The 20,782-nt window shown below is 33.2% G+C and overlaps 1 protein-coding gene across 2 annotated transcripts in view; it reads left to right on the forward strand.

The window, feature by feature from the left end:
• LOC129234594 (SWI/SNF-related matrix-associated actin-dependent regulator of chromatin subfamily B member 1-A-like) overlaps positions 1–20,782 on the forward strand; it is a 51,638-nt gene that overhangs the window by 18,540 nt on the left and 12,316 nt on the right. For both annotated transcript variants that reach the window (XM_054868616.1, XM_054868617.1), the window contains 4 exons: positions 2,642–2,768; positions 3,457–3,588; positions 11,714–11,841; positions 14,773–14,939. In XM_054868616.1, the coding sequence (XP_054724591.1) occupies positions 2,642–2,768; positions 3,457–3,588; positions 11,714–11,841; positions 14,773–14,939 (554 nt within the window). The remainder of the gene's footprint in view (positions 1–2,641; positions 2,769–3,456; positions 3,589–11,713; positions 11,842–14,772; positions 14,940–20,782) is intronic.

Raw genomic sequence — 20,782 nt, forward strand, 5'->3', positions numbered from 1 at the left:
GAGACCCCATAGCACCTACAGCCTTGAAATTTTAGTAAACTACTTTCAAGCCCCAGGGGTTTGAACCTGGGGTTTTTAATTTTCAATTTCAAATTAGTTTTTTTGCAATTAATTTTTTAAGCTAAAATTTCACGTAAATTGCTTATTGAAGGAATGAAACATTTCCTACACCCCTTAACATTTTATGTCGTTTGAAAGAGTTTTTTTTTTTTCTGTATCAAATAAAGCTTGTTCCAACTTTCTCAATTAATTTAAGCAACATACATAAGGGTTTCTATTTTATGGATAATCCTAGGCTCAACTGAATTCAAGCTCTTGGCTACAGAGTAAAATATATTACTAGAGACTACAAATTTAAAAGCATCTGTTCAAACAGAGAAAACTGCCGTTTCAAAGCTCAGGAGTCCTTTAACACCTATAGCTCTGCAAGTCGCGAGAAGGGTGCTTTTTGTTCCAAATGGAACTTGTAACGTCTTTTTAATCTGATTCCTTCTAACTGACGGTTTAAATCTTTGTGAATCAAATAAGATTGTGAAGCAATCTTCGGAGTTTGGTGAGCAAGCGGAGGGCCGAGCCCCCTAGTAATATAAACTATACTTCTGGAGCCTTTTTTGTTTTTGTAGTTCAAACCAAGTTTGCAATATATGTAGAGATTACATCAAATCATGTTCATTGATGTAATACAATCCAAGATTTTTAATGTATATTTTAAAATATTTCATTTGAAAAGAGCAAATTCCAATTCACACTACCTGAATAAATATTGCCCTTCAAATTTTAGCATATACTCTCTCTCTCTCTGTCTCTATCTTAACAAATGTTTTCTCAAATAAATCTATTTGAATAGTCAAGAATTAAATCATAAAATCTAGAATCAGATGTATGGTGAAGTTGGTATAAAAAGTAAATAAATTCTTATAGAACCAATTTTTGTTTTTTAGACTTGGACCATAAGAATAGTTAGTTAGTTATCCTTTTTTTTTTTTCGAGATGTGAAGTTTTTTAATTTCAGTGTTGCATTTTTTCACTGAATTTTATAGGAGGGATTCATCTATTAGGAGTTAAGCTATGAAAGTGTTCATTTAAAAATAATCTTGTCATACAATCCTCTTCAACATTCAGTAAATCAAAACCATTGAGAAGAGATGAAATAAAGGGAGTCAGGACTTTCATTCATGAAACCCAGACTCCAAGTCACGTGATAGATTTTAAAGCAAAACATTGGAAGAAATCCGGTTTCTTCCGCTTGTTTCACGCAAAACGTGCCAACCATTCATGGCGGTTGTTGAGTCGTGTGACTTCTGGTCCTTGAGTCAGCTTTTGCTAAACCAATGATTGGACTTGCTCCCTCCATTTTAATTCTTGCTCTAAGATCAAAACAGTTTAAAAATAAAATATGCATATTAATAGGACAAGAATTCAAGGGGGAAAAAAGTCTGCTTTTCAGTCTTTAAGCATTACAGATTTAAAGTCAGGATATAGGTGGTTTTTTTTTTTTTTTTTTTGTTGAGCAATCACGATTGCTTATTGCTCTCATTTGACCATTTTTGGTGTCCGTGCCATTTTCATCTTGGACCAGAAGCCTTTGCAGCACCACCGCCCACCGTCCTCTGCTGGTGGCGCGGCGCGGCTGCTCCGGTTTTGAGCTATCTGATCTCCTGGTCGGAGGCGTCCATGTCCTACACACACGCACGTTCACACACATGTACACACACACGACTTCACACACATACACTCACACAGGTCTACGCACACACACAACTAATGCACACGTAACCGCCCAGGAGGAGAGGCAGGCTTGGGGGGGGGGGGACAGGAGCCGTTTCTAGAAACAATAACTCCAATGAGTAGGGTACTGTCTCAGTTCGTGATTGCGAAAAACATAATTTGGATTCAAAATTTTAGAATTCAAATTAATTTTCTTTTCTTTTCTTTTTTTTTTTTTTAAATCTATAAAATCATTGAACTTAACTCCTGAATAGAGAAATAGTTGTAAAATTTTCATGAAAAATAAAAATTATCATGGTTATCCCTCAGTCTACTTCATCTCTCTAACAGTTCTGTGGTTGAAGGAGTAAAACATCTAAATTTACATGATGCATTCTTTATACGATATAGGTAATTAAAACAAGGAAAAATCCATACATTTTTCCTTGTTTCCATACAGCAATTATTTTCTACTAATTTATTAATTACTCTTATTTATGTTTTTGGTTTTATCTATTTTTCAAATTTACATATAAAAAAGAATCTCATTTAGACATGTAGCTTGAAGAGTTTAATTTGTTAGTATTAATCATACTTTTTTAATCTTGAACTAAAAAAATTCTATTTAAATAAAGAAATTGATTTAAATTTTAAAAAGATCAGATTTTTCTCTATTTTTTGGAAAAAATCGTGATTTTTATCAACCCTGATTTTAATATGCATTTTTTATATCCTATTCTTTTAGAGACATTTATTATTCTCTGAGCATTAAAACATCCTTTAAATTTTACCTTTTACCTTCACTGTCTGTCCTTGTCTCTTTTTTAGCTTTATTTTTCAATACATGTCTGAAACTTTAGCAAATGTTTTAAAAAAGGGTAGTAATGAAACAGAATTTTGGATAGTAATATTCATTTTTGTGTATCCTTGATAGGCTTAGGACCTCACAGTCTTGCAACAAACATAACTTTGCTTAGAGCTACTGAAGTTGATGAAATTTTTGAAGGAAAAGATGAAAAATATCGAGCAGTCTCAATTAGTACTGAACCACCTGTTTCTAGGTAAATATTGAATATTTTTAAACAGAATCTTTTTTATGCTGAATGTAACCTGTTTTGCATTACATAAAAAACAGGCCAATATAATTAATTACTGTTGATAGCATAGTGACTTTTTTCCTCCTTAAAGAAACTTTTGTATGCAAATATGAGGAAGAAGTTGAAAATTGTCATAACTTTCTGTTAGTTAAAAAAATAAATCTTTAGTCCACTGAATTTTTTTAATAAAGTTCAATTATTTAAAGGCATACATAGTTTTTTGTTCTTTTCAAAGCAATAACAAAGTTCTCTTTGCTTCTATCTTCAGTTTCTTCTTTCAAATTTACATTATTTAAATTTGTCAAAAATGCCTTCACAATGTATCCAACCAAGCATATCATTTTAGTTTGATGCATTTTTTTTTTTTTTTTTTTTTTACAATCTTGAGAAAAGACTGACAGTCCTACATATTGACATAATATTGTAATATAAATATATTTCTTTATATTTTGAATTTGAATTCAGGACCATCAGTTCGTGTTGATCTATGTTTTTATTTGAGAGAGATTGTTTTCTATTTGTAGTTATCTCTTTTAAAATGTTAGTTATCATCATGCTTAGTTAAGATTGTACATTTTTTGTTCTTCTCTCGTGTGATTTTCATAAAATTGTCTTATTCCATGCGTGTCTTTAATGCATATTCTATTTTCAGAGAAATTAAAACTAAAAGGAGTACTTGGATGCCAACTATGCCAAATAGCTCGCATTTAGATGCGGTACCATGCTCTACTCCAGTAAATCGAAACCGCATAAGTCACAAAAAAGTTCGAACTTTTCCATTACTGTAAGTATTCTTTCATCTATTTCAGTCATTTTCATATGAATACTTGGGGGGGGGGGGGGGTTAAGCCGCACTTTTTAAAATTTTATTTATTTATTTATTTGATGCTCTGCCTTCTAGAAACCAAAAACTTAAATAAAAAAAAGAAATGTTATTACCTGTACATACATGATTCGTACACTTTTAAAAAACTTTGAAGACTGCTTGAAATGAAAAGTTTCATTTTCAAGAGCTTGAGAAATGGTTAAATATACATATGGGTGATAAAAACTAATTTGAAGTTAATATGAAAACATTCTGGTTTTAGTCTATGGGAAGATTTTGATAACTTATTTTAGGTCAGTAGAGAGGCATACTGATCCTTACTGCCCTCACACTATTAAAGACTGGTATTGGGAATTAACAAGAACTGGAACAAAAAATAATAAAAATTGGCCTTTATTATCTGATTTATTGTAAAAAAGTTCACTCATTCAAATTGTCCTAACTAGACCTTGAAAAGGCTCATTTTATCTTTAAAAAACCTTTGAATACTCCTTTAAAAACTTTTGACCGAGGGCTCTGTGGTACTTGAGGGGTGTGCCCTTGATCGGGGGGGGGGGGTACATACCTCCCTGCCTATCCAAAGCAAACATGTCACATTTTTTTCAACACCTCTAGCTATCCCTTTGCAGTTTAAATTTCAAACTGCTGATAATGCTATTATAACTGTTTGATATTTTAAACTGCAACCTTCCTCAAATTTGCACTTGCGTCAGGTCGCTTCTGATTTTATCAAAATAGGGGAGCATTGATAAGAAAGAAAATGAATGTGAGGTTTTTTTTTTTTTTTTTGTTTGTTTTGTTTTCTGTTAGATTTGTTTATTAGAGGTGTTGGTTTGAGTTGAGGCTTTTTTTTAAATTTTTAATTTATTCCCCTTCCTTATCGGTAAAGCAGAAATGCTACCATAGTGCATTATCTTCATCAAGCTCTCAGCCCATTTTAAAATAGAACCATTCAACGGTGCTAGTCGGGTGCTAGTCGCGGCTTTCCAGATCAGACAGTATTTATTTTTCTTTATTTTGTTTATGTTGTGAGTGGGGGGGGGGGAGAGAGAGAGAGAGAAAAGTCCTCGAGCTGCATTTTCAGAGAAGTTTATAATAACTAATAATACTGCTGCTAAAACAAACAAGCAAATTATTTAAAACAAAATTAACTTAAGCTGTTAATTTCTTTTAAAGAAATAAACAATCACCATATTTGGCAGTATTAGTTATTTATCGCTTGCAGTAGTATCACAGAAGTATGCCTTTTTTTTTTTTTTTTTTTTGCAAAATTAGCAGATCTGTGTATAAGCTGATCTCTCTAATTTAAATTTAAAAAAGGTTCCAAACATTATCGGTTTATTTTGGAAAATATACATTATTTTGATTTTGGATTCTCTTATTCATTAAACAATTTGTGAATGATCCATGTTAGTTTGTCAGAATTTTGTGAAGGTCTGTTTTGGTTGATCAAAATTTGTGAAAGGTCTATTTTGGTTGAACTAAATATTGTGAAAGGTCCGTTTTGGTTGATCAAAATTTTTTGGAGGATCCGTTAACGTCCCTGAATTACCTCTGGCACTTAAGGAATCTATACTAATATTATAAAGAGAGGACAAATTTTTGTGTGTTTATATGTTCGAGGTAATCTCCGGAACCATTGCAACTATTTGAAAAATTCTTTCACTGTATGAAAAGTGCCTTCTTACTACTGAGTAACATAGGCTATAATTCGAAAAAAATCCGATAAATAGTTCTTTTTTTATTTCAATTTAGGCCCAAATTTCAAGTAAATTGCCTATTATTGCCTATTAAAGGGGTGAAAAATTACTTGCACATATTAATATTTTATATCGTTGAAAAAGATAGAATTTTCCGCGTTCTAAGCAATTTGTTTCAATGCTCTAACTTCTTTATGACGGGAATAATTTGCGTTTTTAGCTCGAACTTTTTTTGGCTTAACTGAAATTTAGGCACTACTTTCTTCATTAAATCTATCAATAAAAAGTGAAGAAATTGTCCCACAATTTTCTTTTTTGACACCATTGGAAAAAGCGACATTTTTTACTTCGGAAATATCTCGACCTATGGTCGGAAAAATAGCCTTCTATCTCCAAAGAAAAAAAAAGTTACAAGCCCTTAAAAATCAAGTTTGAATAAATCTAATCTCCATTAAAATTACTAATGTTTTGTTTTGCATTGCCATGGTTATGTCTTTTAGCTTCGCATCATTTTAATTTCTTAAAGGGCCGCAAACTTGGCACCACGGAATTATAAGCAATGGGGGAAATGTTTTTGCCAATTCTGCATATTTTACGATCTACATTATGATAATTTCCCTGGTAGAACGATGTAGAAATTGCAGGAAGAGTTTGAAAACGAGCAATTATCCCAATTGTTGCCAAAATTGTGGACGCCAAAGACCAAGATCCAATGTATTTCGGCCATGGCCTTGCTGATAGTGACAGAAGCAAACGATTATAGTCCATAATTGACGATAGCCCCAAACCTCCAGTTATCGAAATATCTTCGAAATTACTAATGAAAAGAAACCAGTGCATCGTAAAAGCAGGGGGGATGGAAAGATGGAAGTTGTATTTGTACGTGCTTTTACATTTAATTCTAAAGAAGAACACTACTATCATTTAGTTTTCAAAACTTAATGATATCCAAACAAAATATTAATGTGAAAAGTAGTCAAGTTCGATCGAAATGAGGTTCTGGGAAGACGGTATATCACCGACAAGATTCAGATCTCAACAGATAACAAGTTCCATCGCAGTTCCTCATGGAAATTGGACTGCCCCGTGTTCTTCAATTCATTTTGAAAACAATCTTTTATTTTCTTTGAGCCCATTATTTAAACTTGGCAAGTTACTGTATAATTGGAGTAGGCACATGCTTTGGAAATTGTTTATTGACGACCAAAACTTGCCGTAAGTTTAAAATCCGAAATCAAAGAAAATAAAAAAATTGTTTTCTGAATGAATTGAAAAACAATGGACAATCCAACTTCTATGAGGAACAGCTATGGAACTTGGTACCTGTTTAGATCTGAACTATTTTATCGATGGCACCGTCTACCCAGGGCCTCATTTTGATCGAACTTGGCTCCTTTTCAGATTTATGTTTTGTTGGGGTTTTATTTTACAGCGATCCACAGCATAAGGTAATGTCCACAGGCCTGCTATTTTAATTACAATAGAGAAAATAATGCCTTTTAGTTCAGAGCAATTCCATGTGTAACAGAAAGACAGTTTTTTTTAAAGGTTTAAGCGATTACAGTGAAATTATTTTCATTTCAGCTGACTTTTTTTTTCTCTGCACTTCATTGTTAAAATATGCAAAACAAGACAGAGAAAAAAATATTCCTTTTCCCTCAATGTTTGTGCTATTTTCTGCTCCATGATAAAATTTTACACTTTTTTGAACCAAATTCTGGACTTAGAACAAAACGATATTTTTGTGAAACTGTGCATTAATTCAATCTTTTAACTGACGAATACTTTCCTGATAGAGAAGTAACAATAAGAAACTGTTAATTTGAATAATTTTTCATGCACTAGGTTGACAAATTCAAGTTTATGCATTTTGATGGAACAACTGCGGTGGAGTGGCTTTTAAAGTCTATTCATAACTATAAAAAAGACCACGTTTTTAATTAAGTTAAAAATTGTTGCCTTTAACGTATATGACACTAGTGTTGTTTACGTGTCATTGGTTAATAACCATGGAATTATAGGGGGCCGTTGTCTCGAGATTTTCGACTTTTTTATTTATTCACACATAGACAACATGAGAAAGATTTCAGTGTAAAGAAAGAAAAAACACCACTTAGAGCATCCGACGTTATCAAACCCACGTTTACTGGCATTTGAAGCGAAGTTTCTACCACAAAGCCACAAAGGCCCCTAACGCATAATGAAGTGATGAGTGATATAGTTTACAAAATCATTCCAATAAATTAATGAAAAAAAATTCTTTCATAAAAAGTGTCATTTTCGTGGAATTACCTTTCACCGAAATTAGAGGCACTGTGAAAATTCGTTTTTACATATATAAAATGCTGTCAAATCTAAAAATCTGTGATTCTTTTTAGTAGGAATGTATGTGTAGTTTTAGCTGATTCAACTGGAGTGAGTACTTTGATGACAAGATTTTTTTCTTCGGTAATAATTTGCCTTCATTGTAACTGTAACAAATGTGTCAATAAAATACCTTTTTATCAGGAGCGGCACGGATTTTTATTCCGTTCTTTTAGTATTTAGTATTTCAACAAAATTATTTATTCTTTGGGTTGGGAGATTTTTACTTGGTTCTGATTCAGCAATCAGGGTTGCTCATAGTGGTCGCATTGCCCAATGTCTTACATTTGTCAAAACCTACTCTCCTTGCAAATGGTAGATAGGGAGTAACATGATCATTATCATGTTTTTGGATGTACAAATACAGGGTTTATAAATATTGATTACTTTTTGTTCTGTTTATAAATATTTTGAGACAAGTTTAGTGATATTTATTTCTTTGCTTCTTTTATTGGCAGTATCTTTCGGATTGAAGAGTTAAAAATTATTATCATATTTTTTAAACTTTAGATGCTATTTTCTTTGAAAGAGAGAGTTTTGACAGACAGGTGTACTCTTTATATCGGGATTTTTTTCAAAATTACTTTATGGACTATGGAGCTTAGATAAAATTATATGTGCACATTTTAACTAACGAAACAGAATCTTTCTTTTTATTTCAGAGTTATTTAATTTTATAGCACGAGCACAGCATGGGTGCAAGACCTTTTGTCTCAGGACGGATTTCCGTCTTGGACAAAATTTCCGAGACGGAGGTCGGGACGGAAAGAGCTTCGATGACTTTCCTGCAGTTTTAAAAAGTTACTTAAAAAAGAAAAATTGAGTATTTGAAAAATATGCTTTAATTACTGTACCGTTCCATAACCACGAATTTACATCGACATTCTGTCGATTTTCCACCATGGGCTTGTTTTTGTTTTGTTTGCAACGTGCTTTTGGAGGAGTGGCTTTAGACTCGCGCCGTTTGACTTGCTTTAGGTTGCTTTGTTAGTTCCAACTCACTGCATTGCAGACCGCGGAGTTGCTCACTATTCTCCCTGATTTATCGTCTCTATTTGAAAATTTAGCCTTTTCTCTTGATCATCCTTTTATTTTTTCATTTGTGGGGTTTTTTTTGCAAAAAATGTCTTAAGAGTTAAATCTTTATCACCGATTGAGAGTGATTGCTGACGGGATGAAATGTTTACGCCACAGCAAAGGGCGTCCACATACCACACAGGCAAAACGGGAACTATCAGGGACTTCAAAGATTTTAATGAAAATGGGAATTTCGAAAAGAATCGGGGGGGGGGGGGGGTAGGGATTTCAAGCTGGTTTGAAACACCGATGGGCAACTGTTCCTGAATGATTGACATGTTGCTGGTAAAATATTCTAAGACTTGAGGAATTACTAAATTCCAATGTCTTTCAATTTAACACTTGCTAGAATGGAAATATGGAAGGAGGGGGTGGGGGAAGAGAAAAGGAAACGAGAAAAACTAACGGCATCACGAATTTGAAAAAAACGCTGCTCTTGCAAAGAGGAAAAGTCCGCAAATTAACCCACGATACTGAGGTCCTAAAACGTTAGTATCTTGGATATTCTAAGAGGAGGCGGGAGGCTACTCAAGGGCTCCATAATAAAATATCGAAAAACTGAATTCAAAGTCATTTTTGAAGTTAGGAGTGGTTTGGGATTTTTCCTCTGCAAACTCTTTAAAATTTAAAAGTCAAAAATGTTTAGACTATCCTTAATGATGTAAAAGTGGGGAGGGGGAAATTTTAAAAAAATCAGAAACTGGAGTCTTAAAAATAGTAATTTAGGCAATATTTAGCGAATTGATGAGAGATGGTTTTGGTGTTCTAACCTGAAAATGTTTTGTAGCTGATGTATTAGAAACTATTTAAGGCTGCACTTAAAATTTCTTAAGAGAAAGGGAATTTGGGATCCTCTCCCGAAAGGTGTTTGCAATTGAAGTCTTAAAACTTTCAGGATGTCGTTGGCAATCTCAAGAGGGGAGGGGGGGAGTCTCTTTAGGCGAAATTCCGAAACTGGAGTTGTAAAAGCGAACCTTTAGACTGTAGACCATCTTGGGGTTCCGTGTCCCCTTCCCAGAAAAAAATTCAAAGCTGAAGCATTCAGAACTCAGCTTTGAGTAATCTTTGAGAGACTTAAGAAACTCAATAAGAGACTCTCAATAAAGTTAAGAACTTAAGTTCTTAAAATTTCGGTGATTAAAAGGGGGGAACCGTAAATTTAAGTCAAATTTAGTGAACTTAAGGGAAGGAGTTCGGGGAGGGGGGAGGCTCTCTCCCCCGAAAATTTCTCCATGCTGAATTTTAAAATGCTGTTTTGGCTGTTGTTGAGTGAGTTTAGAGTTAGTGGATTCGGAGGTCTTTCTCGGAACTTTTTGGAAATTGAAGTCTTTCATTAGAAAAATAAATCTTAAACACAAACTTACAATGCCTTTAATAAACCCAAAGAGGAGGGGGTGGGGATGGGTATTCCGTCGCCGAGCTCGAAATATTTCCGTTTCTGAAATTTTAAGAGCTCTGTTTTGGGCTATCTTTGGATGACTTAAGGGGGAAGGAAGTAGGAAGCTTCTTTCAAAAGTTTCCGAAATTAAAATATTAAAACTTTTAGGCGGTCATAAGTCATGTATGTAGGTAAGGGGGTTATTGCTCCTAGAAAGAAATTTAGAAACTGAAGCATTAAAACTCAAATTTAGAATATTTGTGGTGAATTCAGAAAAAGGGTTCGGGAGTTCTCTTCCGATAAATTTTCAAAGATGAAATATTTAAAAGGCCACTTTAGGCTATATTTGAGTGCCTTAAGAGGGATTTGATTCAGGGCCCTCCCTGGGGGTGAGCATTCAGTTCCCCTATTGCTTTTTTTTTAATTAATGAATACTGGAAAGTGTGCCTCGTTTAAAAAATGTATCTACTTCACTGAAGTGGTTTTTTTATGGCTAATTTCAGCACCTGCTATCTTATAAAGACTTCTTTTTCAAATGAAGACTGTATGGGGGAATGGTGCCTGTAGTCGCCCATACCCTTCCCCCTCCCCCTTTCATTCTTTTCTGGTTTGTTGGCGCTACCTTGGGTAGGCTTTCCGATCATATCTGATTTATGTTGCAAAAGTGAAAATCTTATGTCCCAAGCGATTTTTCTGCTGCAAAAAATATATTTACGATCGGCAATAGACTAATGGCGGGGAGCCCTGAACGCTTTTACAACTAACATTATCCATTATCGTCTAAAATTGCGTTTTTGTAACTTCAGTTTCGAAATATTGCTGAAGGAGAGTTCCTGAACTTCATCCCTTCAATAATGCAGTCAAAAAGCGTATAAACGTTATGGAAGATGGAGTACAATGTCGTTATGTTTAATTTCGGGGAGAGTTCAGAGCGCCCCCCCCCCCCCCCCCACCTCTTTTGCTAATACTTTTGAAGGTCGCCCAATATTGTGATTTTGGGACTATCAGTTTGAAAAAATTGATCTAAGAGAGTCCTTGAATCCCTCTTTTCCCTGAACTTTACCAAATGGCCTATCATTGCGTTTTTTGGATTTCAATTTAAAAAAAATCTGGGGGAGAGCTCCCAGACCCCCCGTTATTGGCGGGTTTTACGTTTTTGGAGTTACGATATCAGAAAACTTAAATATTACAATTTAAACTAAGTTCATGTTGTTATAAATGTCAAAAGCTTAATTTCTAAAATCAAACAGATTCCAAAACTGGCATATTTAAAATGTCCAACATTTATACACATAAATTTTTCCTTAAGCACACATGATGGGGGGGGGGGGGAGAGGCAGGAAATATTTTCCGTCTTGAACACATCACCAAACTTGCACCCATGGAGCACAGCCGTGCGGGTACTCCTAGTGACTATATAATAATGTTAATTTGTTACATTTCTTATTTTTATTGTTTTGTAAGCTGTAAAAAATTGTTCAAAACATGTTAATGCTTGTACTGCAGATTTAATCAAAAGATATTAAGTCAGTAATATTTTCTATATACATTTTTTTAACCACAGGTATGATGATTTAGAACCTGCTGTTATACATGAAAACTCAACTCAAACAGAAGTTCTTGTCCCGGTGCGTTTAGACATGGAGATAGAAGGTCATAAATTGCGTGACACATTCACTTGGAATAAGAATGGTAATAATATTTTGTATAAATTACATTTTGCAACATTTTTTAATTTTACTTTTTAAATGCTACAACAAAGTTCATTTGCTCTTGAAAAACCCTTAAAAAATGTTTTGAAAAAACTATTTGTAAATGCTTCAAAACCTTGAAAATGTTTTGAAAGTTAATTTAGTGCTTCAATTCTTTAGAAATTCCTATATTTAAAGCTCAAATTATATTCAAAGATTATGAATATTTATTGTGACTTGTGTGAAATGTATTCTAAGAACATATTTGAAATAAAATTATAGTTTTTTTTTTAATTAACGACTTATTGAGAGTGGGGTACAATAACATGTGTTTTTCATATATCTTAGAGGAAAGCTATAATAAAAAAGCTCATGTTTATGTTTGAGGAAAATTTTAGGAACACTCAGTATTAACTAGGACCAGCCTTGCTGGGCCCAGAGCCTGTTGCTGATCTTCACTTATGTATTTGTAATCTTTTTAATAGAGCTTTGAGAAAAAGGATTGTTAACTTTTATGCAATGTACACACCCATTAAATGAAAACATTTTAAACAAAAGAAGCATTGGAATGTTATATTGTAAATTTCTAAATATTGTTTAGAGCCGGAAATATTAAAATTTTTAATTTTTCCTGACTGGAAATAAACTCTATAGGGGGAAAAAAAAAGCTTTTTGCCAACGTTTCTGTTTTTCCCGACCATCCCCAACTCTCTATATATTTTCAGTAAAAGGAAATTTGCCTTTTATATTTATTGCCTTGTAAAATATTTTTTGACTTTTGAAATGTACTTGAAAAGTGCTTGATTTTTTTTTTCTCTCCCAGAAGGGTATGAACCCTGTTAAAGTAAGCAATAAATAAATACCTTTGTGCGTAACAAACAAATTACTGAATACATGTGTTTCGGGTTTCAAGAAACACGTTTTTCAATTGAATAGATGTAAAGACACCCAGTAAAAGCAATGAAAATGGACAGCAGACAGTTTAAATATGAAAATAAGCAATTAACAAAAGCAAAACAAGACAAAATGGAACTCAAAGTCTCAAACCTCTCCTTTGATTTCAACTCAATTAAAATTATCCAGAAATGCCCAAATTCATCAGATCTTAATTTTTGGGAGTCTTTCCACATTCTAAAGAATCGTTCTAACAGGGTTTGTACGCTCTTTCAAAACTCCTCCATTACTCCTTCATTTGGAAGTTTTTTTTGAAGGGTCCTTCAAACTCCTTCATTTTGGTTTTAACTCCTTCAAAACTCCTTCTTTTTTAGTTCAAGACTACATAAACTTCCTCTATGACAGTAACTTATAATACTTTGATCAACAACTAACTTTGTCACAAGGGCAATTTTAATGTAGTAATTTTGTGCATTTATTTTTTTCATAAACATGTGATTTACAAATTGATCATAGTTAAATCATAAAAGTTGAAGGTGAAAATTTTATTAGAGGACTGAAACAATTCATAAGTGAAGTAAAACATGCTTAAATGGTGCTTTTCTACTTTTTCAAGTTTAATGATAATTGTTTTTTCTCCGCCACACACTCAGCAGCAAAAGTCAGGTTGTCTAAAACTATGTAAGTAGATGTACTACATTAAATGATTGTGTTAAAAAAGCAATTGCTTAGTAAATCTCAGTTATGATATAGTAAAAAGGGTCATCCACAAGTGGTGTCATGCCTTGAGGAGGAGATGGGCTCATGAAATTGTGACAAGGGGAAGAAAGAGGTAGACAAAAAGTGACATCACACAGTTATTGTAACAATATGTTTATAAAAAATATGACATGACAAGGAAAGGGGTTAGGTGAAGTGTGACACTTTGTGATAAAGGGGGAAGAGGGTCAAATATGTTGAAAAAAAAGTGCGACATCATTTAATGACAACCCATTAGTACTCCTTCAAAACCTCATTTCACTCCTTCAAAGCTCCTTCATTTTATTGCTGAAATTGAGTACGAACCCTGTCTAATCTAGTTAACTATCTGAAAGCCATTCCATATTTTTCTGCAGTGTAGCATCCATTCATTAATTGTTAGTCTTTTCCGCCCTCTTCTTTCTCCGTTGTGTTGTAGGGGGTTATTGTAATGTCTTTCTTTAGTACATTTTTCTGTCTTTACATTGCCATTTCATGTTTTATTTTGTACTTGTTTAACTTTTTGTTGTTTTCCAACTTCTTTCTGTTTTCTTGAATTATGTTTATTCTTCTTTTCCCTTAATGTGGCAGTTGATTTGTAGCAAAAATTTTTCAGACATAAATTTATTTCTAATTTATTAATAAGTGGTTTCATTTTGACAGCAAAATGTATTTCATGGGGTTTTTTTTACTGAAATTTATTGCTTAACGGTTTTTTCTTGGAGGGAATCATGCAGTAATTTTTGACTTTGAGTTCTATTTTGTCTTGTTTTTCTTTTGTTAATTGCTTATTTTGATATTTAAGCTGTCTACTGTCCATTTTCATTGCTTTTACTTGGTGTCTTAACATCTAGATGCTCACACCTTTGAATTGAAAAAGGGGTTCCTTGAAACCCCCAAAAAACGCGTATTCTTTAATCTGTTTATTTGTGGTAAACAACGTTGGATATTTCTTGTTATCTTGTTAAAGTATTTCAAAAGTGAAAAAAAAAAAAAAAAAAAAAAAAACTAGTAAACTTGGGTATTTTTATTTATTTATGTATTTGTTTTAATTATGCAAAAATTCCTCCTAAGTTTTTTAATTTGTTGGCTAACAATCCTAGCACATAACATATTTTAAATTGCTCAGAATGTCTAACCCAAATTAAATTTTACTGATTGTTGGTTCGTTTTTGAGAAAGTTTTGAACTTTCGCGAAAAGCGAAAGTTTTCAGTAAAAAGATGAATATTACATTTAATTAGGACGACTTAGATACAGCATTAACGTTCTGATTCTTTCTTTTATTAAAACATTTCTCAGAATCACTGATTACACCTGAGCAGTTTGCTGAAGCATTATGTGATGATTTGGATTTACCACCTTTATCTTTTGTGCCAGCCATAGCTCAGTCAATTCGCCAGCAAATTGATGCATTTCCAACAGACAATTTACTGGATGAGCAAGCGGACCAGAGAGTTATATTAAAAGTAATTTTTTCCTTTTTAGTTCAAGTGGAGTATTTATTGTTCTTTTTAATTATTTTTTCAAAGTTTCACATTTTAACTAGAAATTGTGTTCCGGTGTTTTCTAGAGAATTGAATTTTGTAGAGTATTGTCTTATTGAAATCCCTCGAAAGCCAGAAATAAACCAATTTAAAATTAAATACTGTTTCCTTGTATTTTACCCTCAGAATAATGTGAAAAACCATTTTTATAGTATTACTTGCATTCCCGTACCCGGTATTGCTCAGGTAATGGAATTAGCAGGCGATAACAGTGCTTGGTGCACCTAGTTACAAAAATCCCCTATAATAATTATGTATTACCTATAACTTTTTCTAATTTTGGGAGGGTCCCGGTGCTCCTGTACTCCTTATATACATGCCCTTGTCCTTAATCGATTCTTAACTGTCAATAACGATCCTTTTAAAGTATTGATTTTCTTTGCAAATGCAGGCCATCCACATTTTATTCTTATACCTATGTTTAAGCAAGAACTTCTTTGTATATACAACATTACTTTTCGGGTGCTAAAATTATTAATTATTATTACACTGGAGAAAGCTACACAAAATTGGCCGTGTGAAAAAAGTCTTCTCTTAAATCGATCCCTACTACTTTTAATATCTGTTCTTGTGGCTTATTAACGGTTATTGCTAAGCAAACTTTTATAGGAAACTGCACTCTTCTAAAGTTTTAGAAATTCACTTTAATTGTATTGCAGCATACTCAGGGCCTGATTAACCTCTGAACTTAGGGGAAGCTAAGTCTCATTTCAGGGCCCTCCACCTTTTGTTTTCAGCACATATTTTCTAAAAATTCTACGTACATTAAAACTAAACTCACTAATGCTATAGATATTATTTCCAAAAACGCCCAAGCAGACTTCCAATTAAAGTTTATCCTCCCCCTTTCCCCCAGGATATTAAACTTTTGTACATTACATACTTTGTACTCCCATTCGCAGTAGATGAGAGTGGTTAGTTGTTTCAGATTTATCACTTTATAAAATTTATCAAGCGTGGTAAAAGTATATTGTAGTATGTTGGGGAAAATTCCTCATATAAAAATAGCTTGCTACCACATTTTATGAACTGTGTCCTCCCATTTTAAAATTCTTCCAAAATTTTTATTTAGCGAGTTCTAATTTTCCAATACTTTTAAATATACATTCAAAAGCAGAAGCTGAATTTTTTAAGTCATTTTTGGGCCCCCTTGTTAATTCTAAGAATCCTGATGTTAATTCTCAAGCTTCCTGAGCTTTTTGGGTGATCAGGCCCTGAGCATACTACATTGTATTGTCTTTCAGGAAACATATTTTCTAGATTTTTCCAGCATCTATTTTACAGGGCCAAAGACAGGAAAATTCATTCTAAATCAGTACTATGCAAACTAATAATAAACTAAAAAAAATCACTCATTTACTTTTACGATGTGAAATAAAACTTAAATGCTTTATGCATTTTATCTGTGATGATGTTCTTAAAAACTTCTTTTCCAGTTTTGAAAAAGTGAAAGCAAAAGCCAGAAACATTTTTGTTTGACTGGAGAAAAGCCTCAAAGAATCATGTGTGAAACAAAAACAATATCAAATTTAAAATTCGCAATCAACCAAAAGTTGAGATCAAGTACTGAATTATGATTTGAATGGAGGAAAACTTTCAAAAATACGGGATTTAAATTTCAATTTCAGGTTTTAATTTCACAGAAATTAAGGAGTTTTAATTAATTTCTCCGGAACTGATATCTCAAAAAATCCTTTCTTAGTGGATACTTTCGTAATCATGTGAACATGCCTGCCAAATTTCAAGTCTGAGGCTTCAGCAGTGTTGGTTGTGCATTGATATATATATATATATATATATATATATATATATATATATATATAAGATTAAGCAAACAGAATTTCAAATATTAAACAAATTATTAATAATAAATGATGATAAAAAGGAAAAATGCAAATAGCTATTAAGTAGGAAAAGATAAAGTATGAATCTAGAGCTCATCAGCCGTGGAGGATTCATTAATTATGGTCAAAAGACCAAAATTTTAACAATGAACTAAAAGAGAATGTTTAAGCTCCAGTACATGCAATATAGAGTAACAATGGGCAAAAGCACCACTTGCATCTATGGGCTCTTGGTGTGGTCTTTTCAATATTTTTCATTTTTATTATTATTATTAAATTAATTGGGGGGGAGGTCATTGTTTCATTCGACTTCTTGCCTCCCAGTACCGTCAACCAAGGAACTTGCATGGAGTACTCTGCGGTGGGAAATGTGGTGACCATCCATGAAGGTCCAGGGAGCTGGTTTGAGACCTCAGTTCCTCCTGATGTTGAGAGAAAAAGGAATTTTTAATGAGCCTTTTCACTGTGCGAAATGAGATGCTGCTGCGTGATATTTGCGAGACAGGTAACCTCTCTTTGCTAGTGTGTCAGCATGTTTGTTGCCACAGTGGCCTGGGATCCACTGGAGAACGAGTCTTATTATTTAGTTCAGACTTTTTGATGGTGAGCTGGATGTCCAATATGTCCCAGGAGGATGCAAATTGACCAAATGCTCTGAACAGCAGCTCAGTAGTCATAGAGGATAACGGCATTTTGAAACTTGTTGCAGTGGATCGTTAATTGTTTCAGCTGTGTATGTATGGCCGAGACCTCTCCATGGTAGGCTCTACAGAAATTTTCTATTGGAAAGTATAAACTGAACAAAGCTCAAAAGATTCGTTCACCAGCATTAGGTTGGTCTTTAAAGAACAAGCCATCGGTATATACTCTTAGCCAGTCAGGTTCGGAGTACAGAATATTTAAAGTCTCCAGAGCAAGAATGCGGAGAACTTCAGGAGCTGTTTCGTTTTTAAGAACTGAAGTTTGAAGATTTAATCTGGCACTTACTTCATGAGTTACTAAGGGGTTACATGGTTTCAAAGCCTTATCAATGGTATTAGGGAGATGGTGGGTAGTTTTGCAGGCAAGAACTCTCTGGGCAAAGCCCCTTATTTTTTATAGTTATCTCAATATTTTTTCTTTTTGAAATCCGTGATATGTCAGCATTTTTGCTGTAGAAGCAATACTAATAGACATTTTTGCCTTTCCAAATTTTGTGGTAGAACCAGTTCTCAAGACATCTACTTGCAGTCTTCCATCCTTTTTTTCCTGCAAAGTTTAAGAATCGAGGATTGGGGCTCAGATATTATGTGAGGGTTGCCTTGAGGGATGTTCTGTAATATCTTTGTGTGTTCACAAGAAGGTAGATTCTTTGCCCTTTTCTTCTAATTTAGAATATGTGCTCACTTTGACAAGAAACGATTTTTCATCTTTGACCAGTTTTCAAGCAAGAATGGGACATTATACAAAAAACGTAGATTTTTGAAGTTGGAATTCATGAAAAAAAAATCTTCAATTTTTTTAAAAGTTAATTTATATTGTTCCTTTTAGACACCTTTTTACTCTCACGTTTAGTCACAGGGCCGGATTTAGGGGAGGGCAGGCGGGGCTACTGCCCCGGGGCCTCCATAACAAAGGGGCCCCCACAATAAAATTTTTACAAAATATCCTAACTTTCACGGGTCGAAAATATCGGAGATATACATATACTAACAGTACCCGCACAGCGATGACTGTGCTAAAAATTTAAAGAAAATCCGTTGAATTAAAGAAAAACAAATTGCATCAAAATTACATTTGCAGTAGCTTTTAAATGTAAAAAACTCCATAATTCATCGCCAAATTCGCCAAGTGATTTTTTAATTAAAAAAAAAATTAACGCACAATGAGTTTAAAATAAAGTAATAACAGTAAAATATTCAAAAGCAACAAAGGCAACTTCCTCCATTTTGTTTTAAAAGAAAGTAATTGAAAAATTGTCTTTAAAGTGGACCTGGTGTTATAGCAATTTCTCGAAAGAAAAGCCTTGAAAATTGGCTCAATTTAAATTGCTTATATTTCCTGTTCGAATTAATTGAGAAAAATGGAACAAACATCATCTTGTTTGGGAAGGAAAACCCTTTCCAACAATATTTAATGTTTGGGGGTGGGGGGGATTTTTTACCCCCTAATAAGCCAAAATTTAGCTTAATTAGTTAAATAGAAAAGAAACTAATTTGAAATTTAGAATTTTGACTTCGAGGTGCATGGGCCCGGGGTACAAGTGCCAAGATTCAGGGCTGTAGGTGCTATGGAGTCTTCTGGCCATCGGGTACAAACAAACAAAGAAACACCGTCATCTTTATATATATAGATATCAAAGTATTCTGACATATTTCAAAGTATCGGATATTTTGGAATAACCCTGGTTAGGGGCTTCCACTCCTTTGTTGCTCCCGGGCCTCCACATTTCCAAATCCAGCCCTGGTTAGTCACATTCTTTATTGGTTATTTTTTAACTTTCTTTTGTAGTTAAAATTTTGAATGTGAACGGAGGGTAACAGATAATAAATATATATTTTAAATGTTATTTTTAAACTTTTCATTTAAACAAACTTGCATCTTGTATGAGGAACACAATTTGAACTGATTAAAATGTACACACTTTTCTTAAAATGGATTTTTAAAAAAGTTGTATGCTTCATTTCTGATTGTATGTCCTCCGTTACATCTATACTGTAACGAAGGCTATAGAAAGGGAGTACACAAATACTTACGTTTTGCTATGCACATTGTGTTGATTTAGGGTTAACGCAACATGTTATTTAGAATTTACTTTTAAAAAAGTGATTCAATTTTAACTGTAACAAATTTTTTGTTCACAAACAATTCTTTCCTTTTTTTAATCAAGAATGTATTATACACAAAATTAAGGACCTATTTGACTTCAAAGAGAATAATGCTGAAATTCTTTCACACTAAGTTGTTTAGCTTCACTATGAAGATCCAGAGTTGAAAAGGGCTAACTTGTGATTTTAAACCTCTGTAATGAGCTGCCATTACTGTTGTCTATAGGAAATTTAATTACTTAATTAAATCCTGAACAGGAGGATACAAGAAATACTGTGACAGTGATTCAAAAAATTATTAATGCTATTTTTTATAACACAATTCTTTTAACATATTAAAAAACATCAAATGATTCAAATTTCACTATTAATTCTGTTATATTTTTTTGTATTGAGTAAATAAATGAAAAAGTACATGGGAAGAAATGTGTTGGGACATGTAACGGAGACATACAAATATCTCTCCGTTCAGTGAAAAAAATATTTTAAAAATATTATAACATTATTAATTTGTATTGATCATTTTCAAAATTTGTTGTACTTTTTTTAATCTTATAAAAAAGTTTTAAAATAAGTATTTTTGAAACTAACCACCATGGACCTAAAAAAAGCTCCTTTTTTTGTAGAATGACCCACAAACACGAAAATGTTTTCCTCGGCATTCTACTTTTTTTACTCTTGCAAAATGACCGGTGAAAATCTTAAATCGAATCTTCCTATGGCACCATCTCCTTATATATATTGCAAATGTACCAGGCTGCTTCAGCAGCTTTTTAGCCTCAGTGAAAAGCAAAGAAGAGCAGTTGTTGAAAATGTTGATTTTTACCTCTTAGTATTCAATTTCTAAGCCTGAAAAGTTATTAAAAAATTCATTTACTCAAAAAAGACGATTAACACTTTTGTAGAGCAGAAAGAGCTCTATTGAGTTAATATTATTCACTTTGTTAAACAGAAAAAAAAATCCTTGCAAAACAAAGAAAATACAAAAACTCTATGAACCTTTTCCACAACCCAAATCATTGCCGAAAACTTTGGAATTTTAAGGAAACAGAATAGTGTACCAACCCTTCAGAGGGCAAGGCCAAGGCTGTCATTTTACATGGCAGATATATGC

The sequence above is a fragment of the Uloborus diversus genome, chromosome 1 (assembly GCF_026930045.1).
Source record: "Uloborus diversus isolate 005 chromosome 1, Udiv.v.3.1, whole genome shotgun sequence".
NCBI classification, from domain to species: domain Eukaryota; kingdom Metazoa; phylum Arthropoda; class Arachnida; order Araneae; family Uloboridae; genus Uloborus; species Uloborus diversus.